General features: G+C 39.5%; 1 protein-coding gene and 1 pseudogene across 1 annotated transcript in view; both read left to right on the top strand.

Moving 5' to 3' along the window:
• LOC133768023 (GLIPR1-like protein 1) overlaps positions 1 to 22,077 on the top strand; it is a 44,279-nt gene that overhangs the window by 15,492 nt on the left and 6,710 nt on the right. Inside the window, exon 4 of the mRNA XM_062202453.1 lies at positions 10,023 to 10,111. Within this exon, the coding sequence (XP_062058437.1) occupies positions 10,023 to 10,111 (89 nt within the window). The remainder of the gene's footprint in view (positions 1 to 10,022; positions 10,112 to 22,077) is intronic.
• On the top strand, positions 1,756 to 4,247 carry LOC133767435 (NADH-ubiquinone oxidoreductase 75 kDa subunit, mitochondrial-like; annotated as a pseudogene).

Genomic DNA, 22,077 nt, shown 5'->3' with positions numbered 1-22,077 from the left:
CTGCCACTCATGTAAAAACCTAAATAGAGTTCCTGGCTCTTGGCTTCAGGCAGGCCCAGACTGAGTTGCTGGAATTTGAGGGATACATCCGCAAATAGAAAATCAATCTCAGGGCTGGCGCTGTGGCGCAGCAGGTAAAGCCACTGCCTGCAGTACTAGCATCCCATAGGGCACCAGTTCAAGTCCTGCCTGCTCCACTTCTAATCCAGCTCTGCTATGGCCTGGAAAAGCAGTCAAAGATGGCCCACGTCCTTGGGCCCTGCACCCACGTGTAAGACCTGGAAGAAGCCCCCGGCTTCTGGCTTTGAATCAGCATAGCTGTTGAGGCCACCTGGGAGTGTACCAGCAGATGGAAGACCTCTCTCCCTCTCTCTTCTCCTGCCTCTCTGTAATTCCGCCTTTCAAATAAAATAAATAAATCTTTTTTTAAAAAAAAAGGTTTATTAAAAAATAAAATCAATCTCTATCCCTCTCTCTCCCTCCCTTCCTCCGTTCCTCTTCTTCTCCCTCCCTCCCTCTGTCCCTCTTTCCCTTTCTGTGTGCCTTTCAAATAAATTAATGAATAAATTCTTATAAAAATGTAAAATATTTAAACATGAGAGTAAAAATGGTGGAATTCTTCTTTAGGAAAAACAGTGGGGGGGAGAGAGAGAAATAAAAAAAAAAGCATTGCCTCATAGCTAAATAACGGAACACAAAAATTTTGGCAGATGTTCTCTAATATAATGTAAATAGAATGCAAACATAACTGGGAATGACAGTAAACCACATTCTTCATTAAAAAGAACTATATAAACATTGATGATAATTCTGTATCCAAACATATATAACAAACCTAATGAAAGACTAAAAAAAAAAAAAACAAAATTCTACAACTCTACTCCTATTGAAATACAAAAGGAAGAATACAAATAAATTTAATAACCCATTCTTTAACAATCAATAATTTAAAAATAAAATAAACAAAAGATGAGAGCATAAACAATAAATATATAGATTGGCAAAGAGAAGGTAAAATATTCCAAAATTATTTCAGAGAACTAAAACATGTATCTCTGCATTATTTTCCATTGCCTCTCATTTAAAGGCAGAAACAAGAATGATAAACATATTGTCTTAAAGCTTGAGACAGAAAATAATTTTTATAGATATCAAAGAAATTGCAGAATTGCTGACCCTTATTTGTTTTCTACTAAGACTGATCACCTGAATTTGAATTGGAAAGAGGAAAATAATAGGGATTCCTGCTTAAGATTTGATGAAAAAGCAGTAGAGCACCATGTTGCTAAGAATATGCCAGATTTGGGTGCCAAAAAAATTACATACGCAAAAGTTTCCTTAAAAGTCTTATGAAAGCATAGAGGATATTGCTACACCACTTTAGGTCAAGTTATAGACAAATATACTCTGCTATGTGAAGCAGCAACCAAAAAGAGACAAAATATGTAAAGCAACTTCTCAACACGCTGTCAAGGCTGTGATTCCTAAGCAATAGGAAACAAAATTTGCCCCTTAATTGCCCCAGATGTGACTGGAAACACTTTTCAGGATGTGGCACATGGAGCGCACAGATGTGGGGCAACTAAGAGATTGTTGGACTTGCTGAGTTGAAGAAATGGAGTTTAGAGTGCCAGAAAACCAGCACAGCTAGAGTTCATGAAAGAGAGTACCAAGGAAAAAAGAACTCCACAGAGAGAGAACACCAGAGATCTGCAAAGGATATCCCTTAATTACTGAGTGAAGTACTGATTAGTCATGCTTGTAAGGAAATTACCAGGGTAAGAACCACCTGAAGTAGTAATATGAAACCTCTCCTGGAATGCATATAGGAAAAGAACTAACTACTCTAGACTCAACTAATAATTCATAAAGCAAAAGCTGGGCTGATCAACATGTTGCCACGTAATTTGACTGCATCCCAGAAAAAACTCAAGGATATCTATAGGATACATTTATATTCAGCACTTGGCATTTACAACTTTTGGCATCTAATCAAATATTACCAAACAGTAAAATATTAGCACCGCGGCTCAATAGGCTAATCCTCTACCTTGCGGCGCCGGCACACCAGGTTCTAGTCCTGGTCGGGGCTCCAGATCCTGTCCCGGTTGTCCCTCTTCCAGGCCAGCTCTCTGCTATGGCCCGGGAAGGCAGTGGAGGATGGCCCAAGTTCTTGGGCCCTGCACCCCAAGGGAGACCAGGAGAAGCACCTGGCTCCTGGCTTCGGATCAACGCGATGCGCCGGCCATTGGAGGGTGAACCAACGGCAAAAGGAAGACCTTTCTCTCTGTCTCTCTCTCTCTCACTGTCTAACTCTGCCTGTCAAAAAAAGAAAAAAAGAAAAGATGATCATGTCTGACTGGAAATGTCATCTTTTTCTGCCCTGTAGGTGGTCCAAGCGTTAAGCCCTATGCCTTTATTGTCAGGTCTTGGAAAATAAGAAAGACAGAATCCATTGATGTAATGGATGCAGTTGGAAGTAATATTGTAGTTAGCTCAAGCATTGGAGAGGTAATGAGAATTTTTCCATGTATGCATGAGGACATCAGTGAAGAGTGGATATCTGATAAAACCAGATTTGCCTATGAAGGGATAAAACAACAAAGAAATACAGAACTGATTATCAGAAATGAAAAAGGGCTTTTAACCTGTTCTTCCTTGGGGGATGCACTTTCTCATGTAGCTGCAATGTTGCAGTTTTCAAGGCAATGATGTTTCAGCAGTTGCAGGTGGCTTGATGGATGCTGAAGCTGTAGTAGCTCTGAAAGATTTACTTAATACAGTGGACTCTCACACCTTATGCACTGAAGAGGTCTTCCCCACTGCAGAACTGGCACAGATTTGCATTCCAATTATCTTTTTAATACCACAATTGCTAGTGTAGAAGAAGCAGATGTCATCATTCTGGTTGGTACAAATCCATGTTTTGAGGCACCACTATTTAAGGCAAGGATTCGAAACAGCTGGCTTTATAATGACTTAAGAACGGTCCTTATAAGCAATCCAGTGGACCTCATTTACAGATATCATCTGGGAGACTCTGCCAAAATTCTTCAAGACATTGCTTCTGGTACCCATCCATTCAGCCAGGACCTAAAGAAAGAAAAAAAAAAAGGGGTATTTTTTAGGCAGTTCTGTCTGCAGTCTACAGAAATGATGCGGCAGCAATTCCTGCAGCTATTTCCAGCACTGCACACAAAAAATTCAGATGACCAGTGGTATGACCGATGATTAAAAGGTTAGGAATATCCTTCACAGGATTGCAAGCCAACTAGCTGCTTTGGATGTTGGCTCTAAACCTGGGGTGGAAGCAATTCAGAAGAACCATCCGAAAGTACTGTTTCTCCTGGAACAAAATGGAGGCTGTATCACGCAAGAGGATTTACCAAAGAACTGTTTCATCATTTATCAAGGACATCATTGTGATGTTCAAGTTCCCATAGCAGATGTTATTCTCCTAGGAGATGCATACACACAGAAGTCTGATACTTATGTCAACACTGAGGGCAGGGGCCAGCGCAGTGACGCAGCGGGTTAATGCACTGGCTTGAAGTGCCAGCATCACATATGGGCGCTGGTGTGAGGCCCTGCTGCTCCACTTCCAATCCAGCTCTCTGCTATTGCCTGGGAAAGCAGTAGAAGATGACCCAAGTCCTTGGGCCCCTGCACCCACGTGGGAGACCCGTAGGAAGCTCCTGGCTCCTGATCGTGCAGCTCTGGCCGTTGCAGCCAATTGGGGAGTGAACCGTGAACCAGTGGATGGAAGACTTCTCTCTCTCTCTCTCTCTCTCTCTCTGCCTCTCCTCTCTCTGTGTAACTCTGACTTTCAAATAAATAAATAAGTCTTTAAAAAAAAATATTGAGAGCAGAGCTCAGGAGGCTAAAGTAGCAGTGACAACCCCTAGATTGTCAAGAGAAGAATGGAAAATTATAAGAGCCCTTTTAAAGATTGCAGCTTTAACTCTTCCATACACTACTCTACATCAAGTGAGGAACACATTGGAGGAAGTCTCTCCTAATCTTGTTAGGTATGATGATCTTGAAGGAGCTAATTACCTCCTGCAAGCAAGTCAGTTCCCCAAGCTAGTGAACCAGCAACTTCTTGCTGACTCACTTGTTCCACCTCAGCTAACAATAAAAGATTTCTCCATGACAGATTCAATTAGCAGAGCCTCCCAGACAATGATCAAGTGTGTTAAAGCTTTCAGGAGAGTTCCCAGGCAGTAAAGGAAATGTCCCTATGCTAAAACATCTACTGGAACTCAGTTTTGTTACAAATAGTTGATAGACAATCATACTAAAATGATACTTTGGAGGTTTTTTGAGAAAAAAATCTGAATGATATAATATTTAAGGTTATACCATGCTTATTTGAAATGATATTGCAGTTATCAGAGAACTTTGCAGTTTCAGAAACATTTATGTGTTGTATATAAACATTGTTAAACAGTTAATAAAACTATCTACAGATTTCCATTAATATAAAAGCATTGATGATCTTTGTAATGAATACAAAGAAAATCTTTGATTTTTTTGTTTAGTTTCATCAATAATTTATGTTTATAAAATGAAAGAAAAGAACTTCTATTAAGACCTACTTTTTCGGCTGGCGCCCCGGCTCACTAGGCTAATCCTCTGCCTGCAGCGCCAGCACCTCGGTTCTAGTCCTGGTTGGGGCACTGGATTCTGTCCCGGTTGCTCCTCTTCCAGGCCAGCTCTCTGCTATGGCCCGGGAGTGCAGTGGAGGATGGCCCAAGTGCTTGGGCCCTGCATCCGCATGGGAGACCAGGAGAAGCACCTGGCTCCTGGCTTCGGATCAGCACGATGCGCCGGCCACAGCGGCCATTGGAGGGTGAACCAATGGCAAAAAAGACCTTTCTCTCTGTCTCTCTTTCACTATCCACTCTGTCAAAAAAAAAAAAAAAAAAAAAACTACTTTTTCTAATATTAAAGGAAAATTTGAATAGTACTGTCTAGCTGGCAAAATAGAAAATATATAAATAATGTAATATATATCAGATGTGTCTTGACAACTGTAATAACAATGAAAATAGCTGATGATTTTTCAGCTTTTTCTATGTGCTAAGCACACTTATTTTACTTGCATTATCTTTTTCTGTCCTTGCTACAGTCCTGTGTGATAGTAGTATTATCTCATTTTACAGAAGAAACCAAAGCTAAGGGTAAATTTTACGTAGCTTGCCTGAGTCTGCATAGAAAAAAAAAAAGTCACAGACTCAATCCTGTTTGATTCCATAGGCCATTCTTAACTCCTATGGACACTGCCCTCCATTCATGCAGATGCTATAGGTTATTACTTCGAAGACTTAGTACTGAGGAGTTTAATGAATAACATGTTTCTTGAATGTTTCCATAGGGTCATGAAGATTTAAGTGCTATTTTTCTTTGTATAGTACATTACACTTATATACCCTTGGAATGAGGGAGGTCTCAAGAGATATAATTTAGATCCTCACTGAAGTTCTGAATTCATTATAATACCATCTATACTGTTAAGTCAACTAAATTATTACAAAAGACAAAACTAGTAGCTTTCATAATTTTCAGTTGTCTTTCATAGCCTTGGCAGCTTGTGACAAGAGCCTCAGGTGATTACTGACGTCATAAATAAGAGTGTCAATTGTTAAATCAACAACAGGAGTCACTGTGCACTTACTCCCCATGTAGGATCTCCGTCCTTAATGTGTTGTACTATGTGAATTAACAGTAAAACTAGTACTCAAACAGTACTTTATACTTTGTGTATCTATGTGGGTGCAAACTGTTGAAATCTTTACTTAGTATATACTAAGTTGATCTTCTGTATATAAAAATAATTGAAAATGAACCTTGATGAAGAATGGGATGGGAGATGGAGTGCGGGATGGGATGGCTGTGGGTGGGAGGGAGGTTATGGGGGGAAAAGCCATTATAATCCAAAAGTTGTACTTTCGAAATTTATATTAATTAAATAAAAGTTTAAAATTTTTTTTCAATTGTCAAAACAAAGAGGAAGTAAAAATTTTACAACCTAGAAAATATTCTAAAACTGAATTCAGTTTTTTAAAATCTATATTCAAAATGTTTCTGTTTCATTATCTTTATTCTTTCTGCTTTCATTAAAGACTCAGCTAAACTAAAAAAAAAAAAGAAGAAGAAGAAGAAGAAGAAATTAGAGGAAGGAAGAGATAATTAAACCCCAAGCAAGCAGAATAAGTGAAATAATAAAAACAAAACTATAAATGAAATAACAAGCAGAAAAACAATGGAGAAAATCAATGAAATCCACAGCTTGTCTGATAAATAAGTTGATAATTCTCAAGCCACAATGATCAGAAAAAGAGACAAAAATTAATATTAGGAAATAAAGAGGTGGTAGCACTACTTATTTCACAGATATTAAAATGAAAATAAGGGGAGGGGGGCACCATTGTGGCACAGCAGGTAAGTCACTGCCTGTAACCCTGGCATCCCATATGGACGCCAGTTCATGTCCCCAGCTGCTCACTTCTGATCCAGCTCCCCTGGTAAAGGCCTGAGAAAAGCAGTGGCCCAATTGTTTGGGCCCATGTTGCCCACATGGGAGAACCAGGTGATACTCCTGGAAATGGCCTGGTGCAGCTCTGGCCTTTGCAGACATTTGGGGAATGAGCTAGCGAATGGAAGATCTCTGTGCAGCAGTCTCTCTGTAACTCCAATTTTCAAAATAAATAATTTTAAAAGAAAAAATAAATAAGAATAATAAAATATTAGCAACATTTTTCTGTCAATAAACTTCACAACTTGGATGAATTGGAAAAATACCTCAAAAGACAGAAATTACAAAAAGAAATAAAGAAAAAAAGAACAATATCTATCTGAAAGGTAAAAAAAAAACAACTATGCAAAAAATCAGCAAATGAATCAAAATACACACACACACACACAGAATGAACTGTCCAAATGGGATTTATTCCAGGAAAGCAGGTCTGGTTTAACATTCTAAATTCAATCAAAGTAAGTAACCATATTAATCAACCTGAAAGTAAAGCAAATCTGATCATCTCATTTGATTCCAAAAAAGCTAAAGCTATTCCTGAAAAATGTCTCAACAAACTGAACAGAAAAGTCGATCTTAAACCTAATAAAGGACATCTGTGAGATACTTAAACTGAACATTACAAGTAACAGCAAAAATCCTTTTCTGTTAAGCACCAGATAGTAAACAGGATAGATTTTGCATGCCACACAGTCTCTATTACATATTCACTTTTGTTTAAAATTTCAAATGTCCCTTAAAATATTTAAAAAACAAATTCTTAGCTTACATATTGCACAAAAGCATCACAGGCCATACTTGGCCCGTGAACCATCCTTGTTACCTGCTAGACTACGTAGAAAACCCAAGAGAAGCTACCAAAATTCTTCTAAAACCAGAAAATTTCCTTAGCAAGTTTACAAAATGCAAGATTAGTATACAAAATCAATCTCATGTTTGTAAACTAGCAATGAACAATCAGAAATTGAATCAAAATAAAAATTAATTTAGAACACCCTCAACAAATAAAAATTATTTATGGATAAATCTGACTGAAAAGCATAAAGATCTATAAACTAAGAGCATAAAGATCTATACACTAAGGAAGACTTAAGAGAGAAATTAACAAAGAATTAGAAATAATGAGTTAGTGAACTTGTGGAACTCCAGAATAAATGTAATCCTAATAGAAATGCCAGTGGGCTTTTATTATGCAAATTAACAAGCTGTATATAAACTCTGTGTGGAAGAGTCATTTATAAATGCTATAGACTTAGAATAACTAAAACAACTTGAAAACAAACAAATTTGAAGGGCTAATATTATTGTCTTCCAAAATGACTAAAATTATAGAGTACAAACCTAAATTTAAAATCTAAAAATATAACACATTTCAAAGAAAACTTAAAACAAAAAACTTTGTGTGAAGGGCTGGCCCTGTGGCATAGCAGGTAAAGTCGCTACCTGCAATGCCGGCATCCTATATGGATACTGGCTTGAGTCCCGGCTGCTCCACTTCCAATCCAGCTCTCTGCTATGGCCTGGGAAAGCAGTGAAAGATGGCCCAAGTCCTTGGGCCCCTGCACCCGTGTAGGAGATCCAGAAGAAGCTCCTGGCTCCTGGCTTTGGATTGGCACAGCTACAGCCATTGCAGCCATCTGGGGAGTGAACCAGCAGATGGAAGACCTCGCTCTCGCTCTCGCTCTCGCTGCCTCTTCTTCTCTCTGTGTAACTCTGACTTTCAAGTAAATAAATAAATATTTTAAAAAAAAAAACACCTTTGTAACCTTTAGAGGGTCACAACTACCACAACAAAAGCACAATCCATAAAAGAACAAATTGACAGATTAAATGTCTTGAAAATTAAAAAATTACTGCTATTCAGAAATACTGAAAAAAGAATGAAAAGACAAGTCATACACCAAATAACGGACTCACACTGAAAATATAGGAAGAACTTACATAATTCAATTTCAAGAAAACTTAAAACTCAGGTTTTTCAATTTTCAGTTATTTTACTTGAAAGGCAAACATACAGAAATGGACAAAACTCTAAGTCTCCCACATTAAGTGGCAAGTATCCAAACAGCTCAACCTTCACCTGCTGCTTCCCAAAGTGAGCATTAGCAGGAATCAGAAGTAAGGTAAGGATTCAAATGCAGGCAATCTAAAATGTGTATGGACATACACACAACACATTAATTGCTGCACCAAAGACTTGCTCTTCAATTTTAAAAGTAGATAAAAGACTATCAAAGAAAATATGAAGCTATCAAATAATCAGCTGAAAAATATTCAGCATCATTAGTCATTAGGGAAATATAAATCAAAACTGCAGCAAGGGCTAGAGAATGGCCACTCAAGTTGCTTGAGGAGGATGTGAAAGATCTGAAAACCTCATTATTAGAAATGTGTCCGTGTAAAGATTTATACATGAACGCTGAAAATGTTCAGGGGCCAGCACTGTGGCTCACTTGGTTAATCCTCTGCCTGCGGCACCAGCATCCCATATGGGCGCTGGGTTCTAGTCCCAGTTGCTCCTCTTCCAGGCCAGCTCTCTGCTATGGCCCAGGAAGGCAGTGGAGGATGGCCCAAGTGCTCGGCGCAGCACCAGCCATAGTAGCCATTTGGGGAGTGAACCAATGGAAGGAAGACCTTTCTCTCTGTCTCCTTCTCTCACTGTCTATAACTCTACCTGTCAAATAAACTAAAAAAATAAAATAAGATTAAAAAAAAAAAGAAAATATTCATATCAACCTTTTTGTTGTAGCCAAAGCTTGGACAACTCAAATGTCTGTTAATGGATGAAAGAATAAATAAATAAATAAAGGCATATTCCCTAGTGAAATGTCACTCACGTTAAGACGGTACTTCAAAACATTCATGGAAGAACATTCCACGACTTTTTGACAGTGCATGTGCGTGTGTGTTTGTGTGTATGTGTGTGTATGTGTGTGATCTAGGAAAATGACACTTTCTAAAGCCTTCCACAGTCACAGAGATGATAACAAAAGAGAATTATTGAAATATATAGCCTTAAATTATTGAAAAGCTGACATGTTGGCTGTCAAATCTTTTTGCTACATAATCAAATGGAAGTAGATAAGAATTACTTTATTGTATTTTTAAATTGCACTTTTAAAAGCATAAACTAGGTATTTTAATTTGCAACGTAAATTTCACCTATTCAATTTACAAAATATAGAATAATCATAGTGACTATAACAAAAAGTATGACTATCACATGATAATTATCTTGTGTTCACACCTGTTTTGAATTGTCTAAAATATACAAGACTGTACCTGCCATGTGATTTGGGGATATCTTATAAAGAACAATGTTAATAGTTTCTTTGGATGAAGGTAATGAGCATAAAATTGTGGCAAAAATTTCTGCTTTCTATTTTCAACATTCATGATTTAATGATCAAAACAATTTGCATAAAAGCATACACAGAGAAATTAACTGTAAGAATTGACTAATCAATGTTTCTCTTTGTTACAGAGGAAATTATCCAAATATGCCCCCCTACCAAAAAGGAGCATCCTGTTCTTTGTGTGACAAAAAAGAGAAATGTGTAAAGCACCTCTGCCGTAAGCAAATAGTAATAATTTTAATAAAAATATTCTATTACAAGAATAGTTTCCATAAAATCATTACATGTTAAAATTAGGCTCCTCAAGTTTATACTTTACAGACAAAATTTGACTGCTACATTACAATAATATAAATCATTTGCTATAAATGATCATATTTGAACTTAAATAATCCTTCCTCCTTAAGCTAAGGGAAAGAAAAGAATGAAGTATAACTGTAGATCCACTTTCATGTTACACTCCACATGACTATTGGCTGAAATGTTTCTTACTTCTACTTGTTCCCATTCAACTCCTTTTCCTACTTGCTATTAGAACAATGACTGATTCAATGTCCAAGAGAATTCTTACTTAAAACATGCTTCTCTTCAAGATATCATTGGCATTTTGGTTCTTAAAGATTCTTTTAAGGGCCAATGTAGAAAATTTTGGTGGAAAAAAAGTGAAAATTGTGAATGGAGGAGATGATTATATATGTAGTTCCATGCAAGGAGACTGACACAAAAATAATGTATTTGAAGCTATTGCACTTAAATAACACTCAAAACCAGGCAAATCAATTTGCTTGGAGTCAAAATCGTGATGCCTTTGGAGAGGAAAGAGGAACTAGTGATTGGAAGACACCAAAATGACTTTCTGCATCTCTTCTGCTGTTACCTAGATGCGTTCTCATTGTGGCAATTCATTATTCTGACCATTATGGGATATGAATTTTTCAATATTCAAATTATATAAAGATCATATAAGAAATATGATCCCGGCCGGCGCCGTGGCTCAACAGGCTAATCCTCCGCCTTGCGGCGCCGGCACACCGGGTTCTAGTCCCGGTCGGGGCACCGATCCTGTCCCGGTTGCCCCTCTTCCAGGCCAGCTCTCTGCTGTGGCCAGGGAGTGCAGTGGAGGATGGCCCAAGTGTTTGGGCTCTGCACCCCAAGGGAGACCAGGATAAGCACCTGGCTCCTGCCATCGGAACAGCGCGGTGCGCCGGCCGCAGCGCGCTACCGCGGCGGCCATTAGAGGGTGAACCAACGGCAAAGGAAGACCTTTCTCTCTGTCTCTCTCTCTCACTGTCCACTCTGCCTGTCAAAAAAAAAAAAAAAAAAGAAAGAAATATGATCCCTCTAATATCAAATTTAATTCTAAACATTTCTAAATAAACTTATTATTTACTTTCTGTTTCCAAACTAACAATTTCTAGTCAAAGGGATAACAAATAACAATGATGCATCCATTGTTTTCCTTTCCCCTTTCTCCTATTATCCAGTTCACTGTCATTTCTTGCCTGAACCTCCTGAAATCTCTCGTACTGTATTTATTTATCCATTTATTGAAACACTACCCTTAAGGAGTCCAGTTTCTTTTTAAAAACTCCCACACCTAGATCTAGTTTCAAATTTTTTCTTTTGATTTTTTGTCACTTGGACTCAGTAATATGCTGGGTTTCTTGATGTGTTGAATTGTCTGTAAAGACAGCTATCCACACAATCCCTCCAACAATACTTCCTATTTCTATTTTTTTAAGACTAATTTATTTATTTGAAAGTCAGAGTTGGGGCTGGCACAGGTTAACGCCCTGGCCTGAAGAGAGGCATCCCATAAAGGTATCGGTTCGAGACCCAGCAGCTCCACTTCCGATCCAGCTCTCTGCTATGGCTGGGAAAGCAGTAGAAGATGGCCCAAGTCCTTGGGCCCCTGCATCCGCGTGGAAGACCCAGAAGAAGCTTCTGGCTCCTGGCTTCAATTAGCTTAGCTCCAGCCGTTGCAGCCAACTGGGGAGTGAACCATCAGATGAAAGACCTCTCTCTCTCTCTCTCTCTCTCTCTCTCCCCCTCTCTCTGTCTCTGTCTCTCCTCTCCCTATGTATCTCTGTCTTTCAAATAAATAAATAAATCTAGAAAGAAAGAAAGAAAGAAAGAAAGAAAGAAAGAAAGAAAGAAAGAAAGAAAGAAAGAAAGAAAGAAAGAGTTAGACAGAGAAGGAGAGGCAGAGAGAGAGAGAGGTCTTCCATCCCCTGGTTCACTACCCAGCTGGCCACAACGGCAAGAACTGTGCCAATCCGAAGCCAGGAGCCAGAAGCTTCCTTTGGGTCTCCCATGTGGGATGCAGGAGCCCAAGGATTTGGGCCATCTTCTACTGCTTTCCCAGGCCACAGCAGAGAGCTAGACAGGAAGTGGAGAAGCCGGGACTCGAACCGGCACCCATATGGGATGCCGGCACTGTAGGAGGCGGCTTTACCTGCTAAGCCACAGTGCCATTCCCAATGCCTCTCATCTCTTACATCATGTCCCTCCTCCCATTCAGCAGTGACTATTTCTACTTCCCTTGGTGTTGTGTCATTTCTGGGCCTTGCTTTTAAGAGACCTGGCAATGCTGCCTTTTGCTGTGTGAGAAGCCTCCAGCATGTAAAGATATCCATGATCTCCTGCTGGAAAGGCAACTTTGGGAAAACTTCCAGAGGAGACACCATCCTGGTGGTTCAACACCAGCTGAGCTGTAGGCAAATGTAGCCAGGATGTTGACCCAGTTGATACCACATATAGCAACGGAATTACCCATTAGAGCAAGCCAATTCAGATTATGGAGAGAAGTAATAAATTATCTTTATCATAAACCATTAAATTTTGAAGACATTTTATTCACAGCAGATCATGGAATCACGTGGTATACCTAAAAAGTTTGTACTCAACACTTTATGTGTTTAAAACAAAAATGTGGAAGTTTCTACTTTTCCTCTGCCAAGTAGATAGAGTCAGGGTTGTTCACCTCAGTCCAAACAAAGTGTAGTCATAGCTGAATTTGAATTATGGAAAGCTTCATCTATCCACAGCCCCTGCACAAAACCTACACACTTTCCCAGGTTTCCTGTGATACCCTGGTGTGCTCAGTGGTAGCCCTTCCCTGGTCAGTTTTGAACTCCATCCTTATTGCCTAGCCTCTGAAATTGCTGAAAATTTTGCTTTGCTTTCTAGAACATTTCAGTCTTTTTAAATTTCTCATAGTTTCAAAACTAACCAAATAACTTTAGCTCAAAGCCCACCTCTTCCTCTCTCCTGGATCTTGATCTCTCATCTCTAGACCTGAAAGGCCACCAAAATTGGTACTAGATGCTCTGCTTCCCAAAAATCAGCCTTCACCTGGGCACAACACAGATTTTCAGCCTTAAACCTGGCCCCACTGGAAAAGCAGCTTTCATAATATTAGCGGACCCTTTTCTAAGGACCTCCTGCTCTGGAATGTTGACCCCTGTCAGTCTTTTGGATTATTGAGTCTCTAGTACTCCTAAGCAATGTTTAGTGGTACTTTATTGGGATTTTGAAGTTGTGTTTAATGAGATATTTTTCCTGTTACAAACTATTTCATCCAAGAGATTTAAGCAACCAGTGCCCATGGACTCTAAAACAGCACCACATATGCTACAAAGGCTACAGTAAGCTTTGATACCAAAGTGGAAGTGTTTTCCCAACTTGTTCTTTTTCCAAATTATTCAGAGCATTTGATTATTCTTGGCCCTTTGGTCTTACACACTAATTTTACAATAAATGTATCAATTCCACAAATGATCTTGTTGGAATCTGGTCAGGATAATATTGAATTCATAGATAAATTTGGGAAGAATTAATATTTTTACAACATTGACTATTACAGCAATGAAAATGGTTTACTGAGGTCTTTCTAATTGTTTTACACTTAAGCATTGAAATTTTCTCAATAGAAACCTTGCACAGGAGATTTCTTGGTAACATGCACTTCTTGTTATTATACATATTTTAAATTTCATTTACAAATTAATTTTGCTGATTTATTGAAATATTAATGTTTCTGTTTTATTAGTCCAAGGAATCCAATGAATCTTACCAAACTTTATTATTTCTAATAGTTTATTTTCTATAATGATAATCATGTTATTTCTTAAAAAAAACTTCAAGTTTTGATCTTTCTGCTAATCTTTATATCCATTATTTATTTCACTTCTAATAACAGACAATTTACCAAGTGGTTTCAGCCTGGCCTTACCCTGATCACTGCAGTTATTTGGGTAGTGAACCAGAGAATGGAAGACCTCTCCCTCTCCCTCTCCCTCTCTCTCTCTGTCTCCCTTCTGTAACTGCCTTCCACATAAATGAATCGTTTTTAAAAAACAAGATTTCTAATGCAACCCAGTCATATGTAAAATTTCAAAACATATTGGAAGTTAAGTAATGCCCCAGTAATCCAACACTAGGCTATTCTTTCATTCTTTTGGTAAAGTCAACTTGGTCATAAGGTTTCCTTTATAAAAGGTAAGCTTCTTGTTGATGTTTTATTTGTAATTCTGGCATTTAACTTTAAAATTATGGTTGGCTTAGAATTTTCTTTCTTTACCTCTCCATACGTGATTTTGAATTTAAGATGGTAGGGTTGTAGTAGCCTCATAAAAGAAGTTGGAAGTTGGGAATATTCCTTCCTTTTATATTTGGTTATGGTTAGTGTAAGATTCTGATTCTATCATTTTTGAATGATTGAGAGACAGTCTCTGTACACCTAATTTATTGTATGTGTAGGGTGGTTGAGTTCACATGCTATGTCTTATTAGTCTGCTATGTGTCAATGTATTTTAACTTGCTGATTTAATTTCTTTAATGGTAATGTAATATTCAGGTCTAGGGAAAATCCTACCAAATTTTCTGTTGTATACAAGTTTTAATGAAACTCTTTTATAATTTTATTTCTGCTGTATTTGCAGTTATATTCCACTTAAATCCTTTGACTTTTGACTTGTGTTATTTTCTCTCTCTCTCTCTTTTTTTTTTTTTTTTTGATCGTCTTTATAAAAACATTTTTTTAGTGGATGAGTTCCTTTCCTGAGACACCAGAGACATAGCTTGGTGGTGACATATCCAGGCCTTAGAATCAGATGGGTTAACTCAAGAAAAGATTAAGAGGATTAAATACAGGACCAGCACTGTGGAATAGTGGGCTAAACCTTCACCTGCAGAGCTGGAATACCAATGGGTACCAGTTCAAGTCCCGGCTGCTCCACTTCCAATTCAGCTCTCTACTATGGCCTGAGAAGGCAGTAGATGATGGTTCAAGTGCTTGGGCCCCAGCACCTGCATGCGAGACCCAGAATAAAAAAACTCCTTGGCTCCTGGCTTTGGATCAGCTCAGTTCCAGCCTTTGTGGCCATTTGGGGAGTGAACCAGCAAATGGAAAGACCCTTCTCTCTGTCTCTCTCTCTCCCTGTTAACTCTACCTCTCAAATAAATAAATAAAACCCTTAAAAAAAAAAAAAGAGGATTAGGGGCTGGCACTGTAGTGCAGTGGGTTAATGCCCTGGCCTGAAGTGCTGGCATCCCATATGGGCGCCGGTTCTAGTCCTGGCTGCTCCTCTTCCAACCCAGTTCTCTGCTGTGGCCTGGGAAAGCAGTGGAGGATGGTCCAGGTCCTTGGGCCCCTATACCCGCATGGAAGACCTGGAAGAAGCTCCTGGCTCCTGGCTTCGGATCGACGCAGCTCCAACCATTGCAGCCATCTGGGGAATGAACCATGGACGGAAGACCTCTCTCTCTCTCTCTCTCTCTCTCTCTCCTCTCTCTGTGTAACTCTGACTTTTAAATAAATAAATCTTTTTTAAAAAAGATTAAATACAATAAGCCAAATAAAGTAGTTTCAGCCATAAATAAAATTTCAGTAAATTTGAGCTATTATTATAATTAAGTTCCTCATTATTGTCTATCATTTGATCCAGTTTATATTTTTCCTGGGCTTACCATTCTTTGTAATAATCACATTTTTAATTAATTTAACTTTAAAAGTAATGATAGATTCCCCATGCCTTTGCTATAATAAAAGAGTCTTAATTTTTCCTTACAATTGTTATATGCAAGCCCTATATCATGCTCTCTTATAGAAAATGATAATATATACATAAGTATATATATAAATCAATTAAATAACAAATTTCTAACGAAGCAGAGGATCCTATTACTATAGTGAACTAGGAAGAAAAATTTGTGGAAAACATGCGGCAAAATTTAGAACAGTGATCATTAAAGAAATGAATGAAATATTTAATGGAGGATTCTGAGTACCCAAAATTCCACATAAGGGAATTACATTTTTTTCAAGGATGTGAATTGAGCATGGTAGAGTGCCAAAAATAAAGTGCTACTTTATATTTTTCCCTATTTTATACTTCTATGCCTTCAATACAACAGAAATTCTAGAAATATTTGTTGGCATATGATAGAGAGCAGCAGAAAGACTTTTAAGAACTATAGTGTTTCAGTAAGATGCCTTCATTTTCTTAAAAGTTCAAATTATCCTAAATTGACTTGTCATATTCTAAAGTCCCAAAAAAAATCAATTTTTTCATTTTATAAGTTCAACTTTTTTAAATTTAGAAATGCAAAAAATTGTTACACCTGAAACTACACCTACCACTACTACCAGGAAGACAAAGATGAACACAAAGATGACGACAACGACAACGACAAAGACGACGACAACTACCACCACCACCACCACCACCACCACCACCACCACCACTCCCCGTACTACTAAAAAGAAAATTCCACTTATCTGTATGTATCAAAATATTTCAGTATTCATTTCAATATTTATTCTCCTTGAAACTAAATTGAGCATTGTGTTTTACTGACAGATTATCCACATGGAAAGCCAACAGTGGCCAGAGCACCTCAAGTGATTGCATGTAATCTACTAAGCCTCAGCTTTCTTCTCCAGAGAATCTTTTAATAAGACAATAAAGGAACAATTTATGACCAAATATCACTCATCATCAATTTAATTCTCCATGAAAGTTTCTATACTAGTGTATCTAAATGTAATGTCTTACATGTAAAGATAATGTTTTTGATTCAAAAGATACAGTGTGAAAGAACACTAAACACTGAAGTCTTAAAGTGTTTTTTTTAAAAGATTTACTTTATTTATTTTAAAACAGAGTTATAGAGAGAGGTAGAGCCAGAGAGAGAGAGAGAGGTCTTCCATCCACTGGTTCACTCCCCAAATGGCCGCAATGGCCAGAGCTGAGCTGATCCAAAGCCAAGAGCCAGGAGCTTCCTCCGGGTCTCCCACAAAGGTGCAGGGGCCCAAGGAATTGGGCCATCTTCTATTGCTTTCCCAGGCAATAGTGGGGAGCTGGATTGGAAGTGGAGCTGCTAGCACTCAAACTGGCACCCATATGGGATGTTGGTGCTGCAGGTCAGGGCTTTAACCTGCTGCACCACAGCACTGGCCCCTTAAGGTTATTTTTGAAGACAGTAATTTCTATATTAAAAGAGTCCCAGGGCCAGCACTGTAGCATAGAGGGTAAAGCTGCTACCTGTGGTGCCGGCATCCCATATGGGAGCGGGATCAAGTCTTGGCTGTTCTGCTTCCTATCCAGTTCTCTGCTATGGCCAGGGAAAGCAGTAGATGGACCAAGTCCTTGAGCCCCTGTACCCATGTGGGAGACCTGGAAGAAGCTCCTGGATCCTGGCTTTGGATTGGCCCAGCTCCAGCCATTGCAAACATTTGGGGAGTGAAGAAGCAAGTGGAAGACCTCTCTGTCTCTCTCGCTCTCTCTCTCTCTCTTTCTCTCTCTCTGTCTTCCTCTGCCTCTCTGTAACTCTGCCTTTCCAATAAATAAATGAATCTAAAAAAGAGTCCCAGTCTCTAATTTTCTACTAAGAATGTGTTGTCACTTTAGATTTAAGAAACTAAACCTATTTCAAATATTACTTTCCTTATATTCCAACAGTTTCCTTTAACTATCATTAATATCATATAGAAACAAAATGTTATTGAGGTAAGTTTATAGAGTGTATAACATGGTTGGGATCAATGACTGGGCAATAAATTAGGTATAAACCTCAAAAAGGAAAGTCATCTAAGTTTAGAAGCTTTGAAATGTTAAATATGCTCATAGAATTGAAATTACATTCTTTTAGGAGATTTTATTTTAAAATGTGCCAGCTATCACATGATGCAAAAAGTATACCTCTTTTTTTAAGATTTATTTTATTTATTTGAAAGACAGAGTTACAGAGAGAGGTAGAGACAGAGAGAGAAGTCTTCCATCCACTGGTTCACTCCCCTGTTGGCTGCAACAGCAGGAGCTGGGCCAATCTGAAGCAAGGAGCCAGGAGCTTCCTCGGAGTCTCCCACAAAGGTGCAAGGGCCCAAGGACTTGGGCCATCTTCTACTGCTTTCCCAGGCCATAGCAGAGAGCTAGATCAAAAGTGCAGCAGAGGGACTAGAACCACAGCCCATTAGGATGCCGGCGCTTCAGGTCAGGGCTTTAACCCGCTGGGCCACAGCGCCAGCCCCAGAAGTATACCTCTTAAAAGCCATAAAATTATCTGTAGTATAGCTAACATCATCTTTACAAACCAAAGAATTATTCAATTTTGGCATTTCTTCTGGATAAAGAAAAAATAAAGTATTATTCAATTTTAAATATTTATTTTCATAGTAGCTTTTTGTATGGCAATGATGAACTCATAGAAAGAGAAATCAAAAAAGAAGTCTCATTCATAATAGCTACAAAAAGATCAAATATTTAGGAATAAACTTAACCAAAGAAATGAGAGTTCTATGATGAAAATTATCAAACACTGATGAAAGAAATCAAGGACACAAAAAAATGGGAAGATATTCCTTGCTCATTGGGTTGGAAGAAGCAATATCATTAAAATGTCTATATGACCTGAAGCAATCTATAGATTCAATGCAATCCCTATTAAAATACCAATGACACATTCTTTACAGAATTAGAAAAAGCAATCCTAAAAATGATATATAATAACAAAAGACTCAGAATAGCTAAATCATCCTGAATAAAAAAAATTAATCTGGAGGTATCACCACACCTGACTTCAAAGCATACTATAAGGCTATAATAATTAAAACAGCATGATACTGGCATAAAAACTGATACACAGATCAATGGACCAGAATGAGGGCCCAGAAATTAATCCACAAATATATAGCCAACTGATTTTTCACAAAAGTGCTTAGAATATAAAGATAACCTTGCCAACAAATGGTGCTTGCAAAACTGGATATATACGTGTAGAAGAATGAAATTAGATCCATAGCTCTTACCACATAAAAAAAATCAACTCAGATTCCAAAATGGCTGAATAGAGAAGAGACATGCTGATTTTGACAAGGAGAACATAGAAGAAGAAAAATGGAGAAAGTGTGTTCCCAGAGTGGGGTTGGAGAGAAGTTTACAGTATAAATTCTGCAGAAAGGAGAGGGACACAATGGAGCAGCATGGAAAGAACAGATGTGCAGCAATGAGCAGGGACACCACCCATGACTCCTGCAGTCAGAGGTGGAAACTTTTAAGAGCTAGGTGAGGGCAAACTATGGCAGCCTGTACCATTGGTGAAAATGCATGAGAAAGAACTTTGCAGACCATGCTGACTTTGAGTCCATCCTGGAGCTCTAGCAGGGACAGGATATCCACCAAATCCAGTGAAGGAAAAAGCACATTTCTTTAGGGAAAAATATTCACATTTCCCACTGATTTTGAGTCTGTCTGAGAGGGTTGACATGTGGTGAGGCGAGCACTTAGGATTCTGAGGTGCACCCATTCTCTTAACCTATCATGGGCTCCAGGGCTCAAACTGACAAAGTAGATCATACACAGGAAGCTGGCTCTAGAAATGATTCTGCTCTCTCTGTGGACAGGGCAGGCTCATGTGGCAGAGAGAGGATCCTCTGCACCCTGGGACTGTGGGAATCCTATGACTGCACAATAGGGTGTAACGTGTACCTGGTTCTCTGGGCAATCACTCTGGCGTCAAAAGTTCAGAACTCCCTGACTGCCTGGAATCACTGCAGAGGGTTCCATGCTCACACTGAAGACTGTACACTTTTGTGTATTTCATGCTCCAGTGTGGGTGAGGGGTGTAACTACTGTGGGCTAACCCCAAGTAGTGATCACCTAGGAAGAGAGGAGGTGAGGGTGTGATTATGACAACTGGTGTGATCGTACCCTCCCACTGGCTGGCAAGAGGAGATCTACTGTGTAAATAAGAGAGGGAAGGGATAGGGGGGTGGAAGCATGGACAAGAGGATAAGCACAGTGGGAAGAATCACTGTGTTCCATGCCGGCGCCGTGGCTCAGTAGGCTAATCCTCCGCCTTGCGGCGCCGGCACACCGGGTTCTAGTCCCGGTCGGGGCACCGATCCTGTCCCGGTTGCCCCTCTTCCAGGCCAGCTCTCTGCTGTGGCCGGGGAGTGCAGTGGAGGATGGCCCAAGTGTTTGGGCTCTGCACCCCATGGGAGACCAGGAGAAGCACGTGGCTCCTGCCATCGGAACAGTGCAGTGCGTCAGCCGCAGCGCGCCTATCGCAGCGGCCATTGGAGGGTGAACCAACGGCAAAAAGGAAGACCTTTCTCTCTGTCTCCCTCTACTGTCCACTCTGCCTGTCAAAAATTAAAAAAAAGAAAAAAGAAAAAAAAGAATCACCGTGTTCCTAAAGATGTCACTGTGAAACGTATCAGGCTTGCAACTGCAAAACTGTATAGTTATTAATACATTTATATGGACTTACTTCTAAGGGTACAGTTTAAAAACTTACTCCTTAAGCTGGGTGGTAAAATAGCACTTTGAGTGTTAGAGTGAGCATGGGGATAGGATTAAGTGATAAAGTGATCATAAAAGGTAGGATTAAGTATTAAAGTGATCATATAAATAGGACTAAATGTTTGACAATAATAACAGATAAAACTGGAGCCAGAACTGTGGCATAGCAGCTAAACCCACCACCTGTAGTGCCAGCATCCCATATGGGTGCTGGTTCAAGTCCTGGCTGCTTCTCATCCAATCCAGCTCTCTGCTATGGCCTGGGAAAGCAGTAGAAGATGTTCCAAGGCCTTGGGGCCCTGCACCCATGTGGCAGACCCAGAAGAAGCTCCTGGCTCCTGGCTTAGGATATGATCAGCCCAGCTCTGGCCTTTGTGGCCATTTGGGGAGTGAACCAAAAGATGGAAGACTTCTTTCTTTTTTTTTTTATTTATTTTTTTTTATTTTTTGACAGGCAGAGTGGACAGTGAGAGAGAGAGACAGAGAGAAAGGTCTTCCTTTGCTGTTGGTTCACCCTCCAATGGCCGCTGCGGCTGGCGTGCTGCGGCCGGCGCACCACGCTGATTCGAAGCCAAGAGCCAGGTGCTTCTCCTGGTCTCCCATGGGGTGCAGGGCCCAAGAACTTGGGCCATCCTCCACTGCACTCCCTGGCCACAGCAGAGAGTTGGCTTGGAAGAGGAGCAACCGGGACAGAATCCAGCACCCCTACCGGGACTAGAACCCGGTGTGCCGGCGCCACAAGGCGGAGGATTAACCTAGTGAGCCGCAGTGCCGGCCGGAAGACTTCTTTCTTTCTCTTTCTCTTTCTCTTTCTCTTCCTCTTTCTCTTTCTCTTTCTCTCTTTCTCTCTCTTTCTCTCTCTTTCTCTTTCTCAACCTCTCTTTTTCTCTTTCTCTTCCTCTTTCTCTTTCTCTCTCTCTCTCTCTCTCTGCCTCAGTATACCTTTACCTTTCAAATAAGTAAAATAAATCTTTTAAAAATAGACAGAATTTTAAAAAAGTGAATGCTCCAACATGGGAAGCAGTCAATACAGCAGACTCATAGAATGACAATCACTTTAAATAACACTCTGACCTCAGAATCAGTCCTTAAGGCATTCTGGTGTGGCTGAAAAGCCCATGAGAGCATTTCTGGCATAGAAAGCCATGACACTGTGGCAACAAGTGTCCCACACGAAGGACCTTGATGGATGAGACCCCAACAGAAAGAAGTGGTCAACAAAGAAGGATATACTTTACTCTGAAGGGAGGAAAGAGCTTCCACTTTGCTCATGGCCTTGTCTACACACAAAAGGAATCCGTGGATTCAAAAGGCTTCCATACATAGCCTAAGCAGCTTGTGTCAAGAGCCTCTGGTGATCACTGATGTCATACATAAG

The sequence above is a fragment of the Lepus europaeus genome, chromosome 10 (assembly GCF_033115175.1).
Source record: "Lepus europaeus isolate LE1 chromosome 10, mLepTim1.pri, whole genome shotgun sequence".
NCBI lineage: Eukaryota > Metazoa > Chordata > Mammalia > Lagomorpha > Leporidae > Lepus > Lepus europaeus.
Note: the sequence above shows the minus strand (reverse complement) of the source record. Positions and strands in the feature narration are given on the sequence as shown.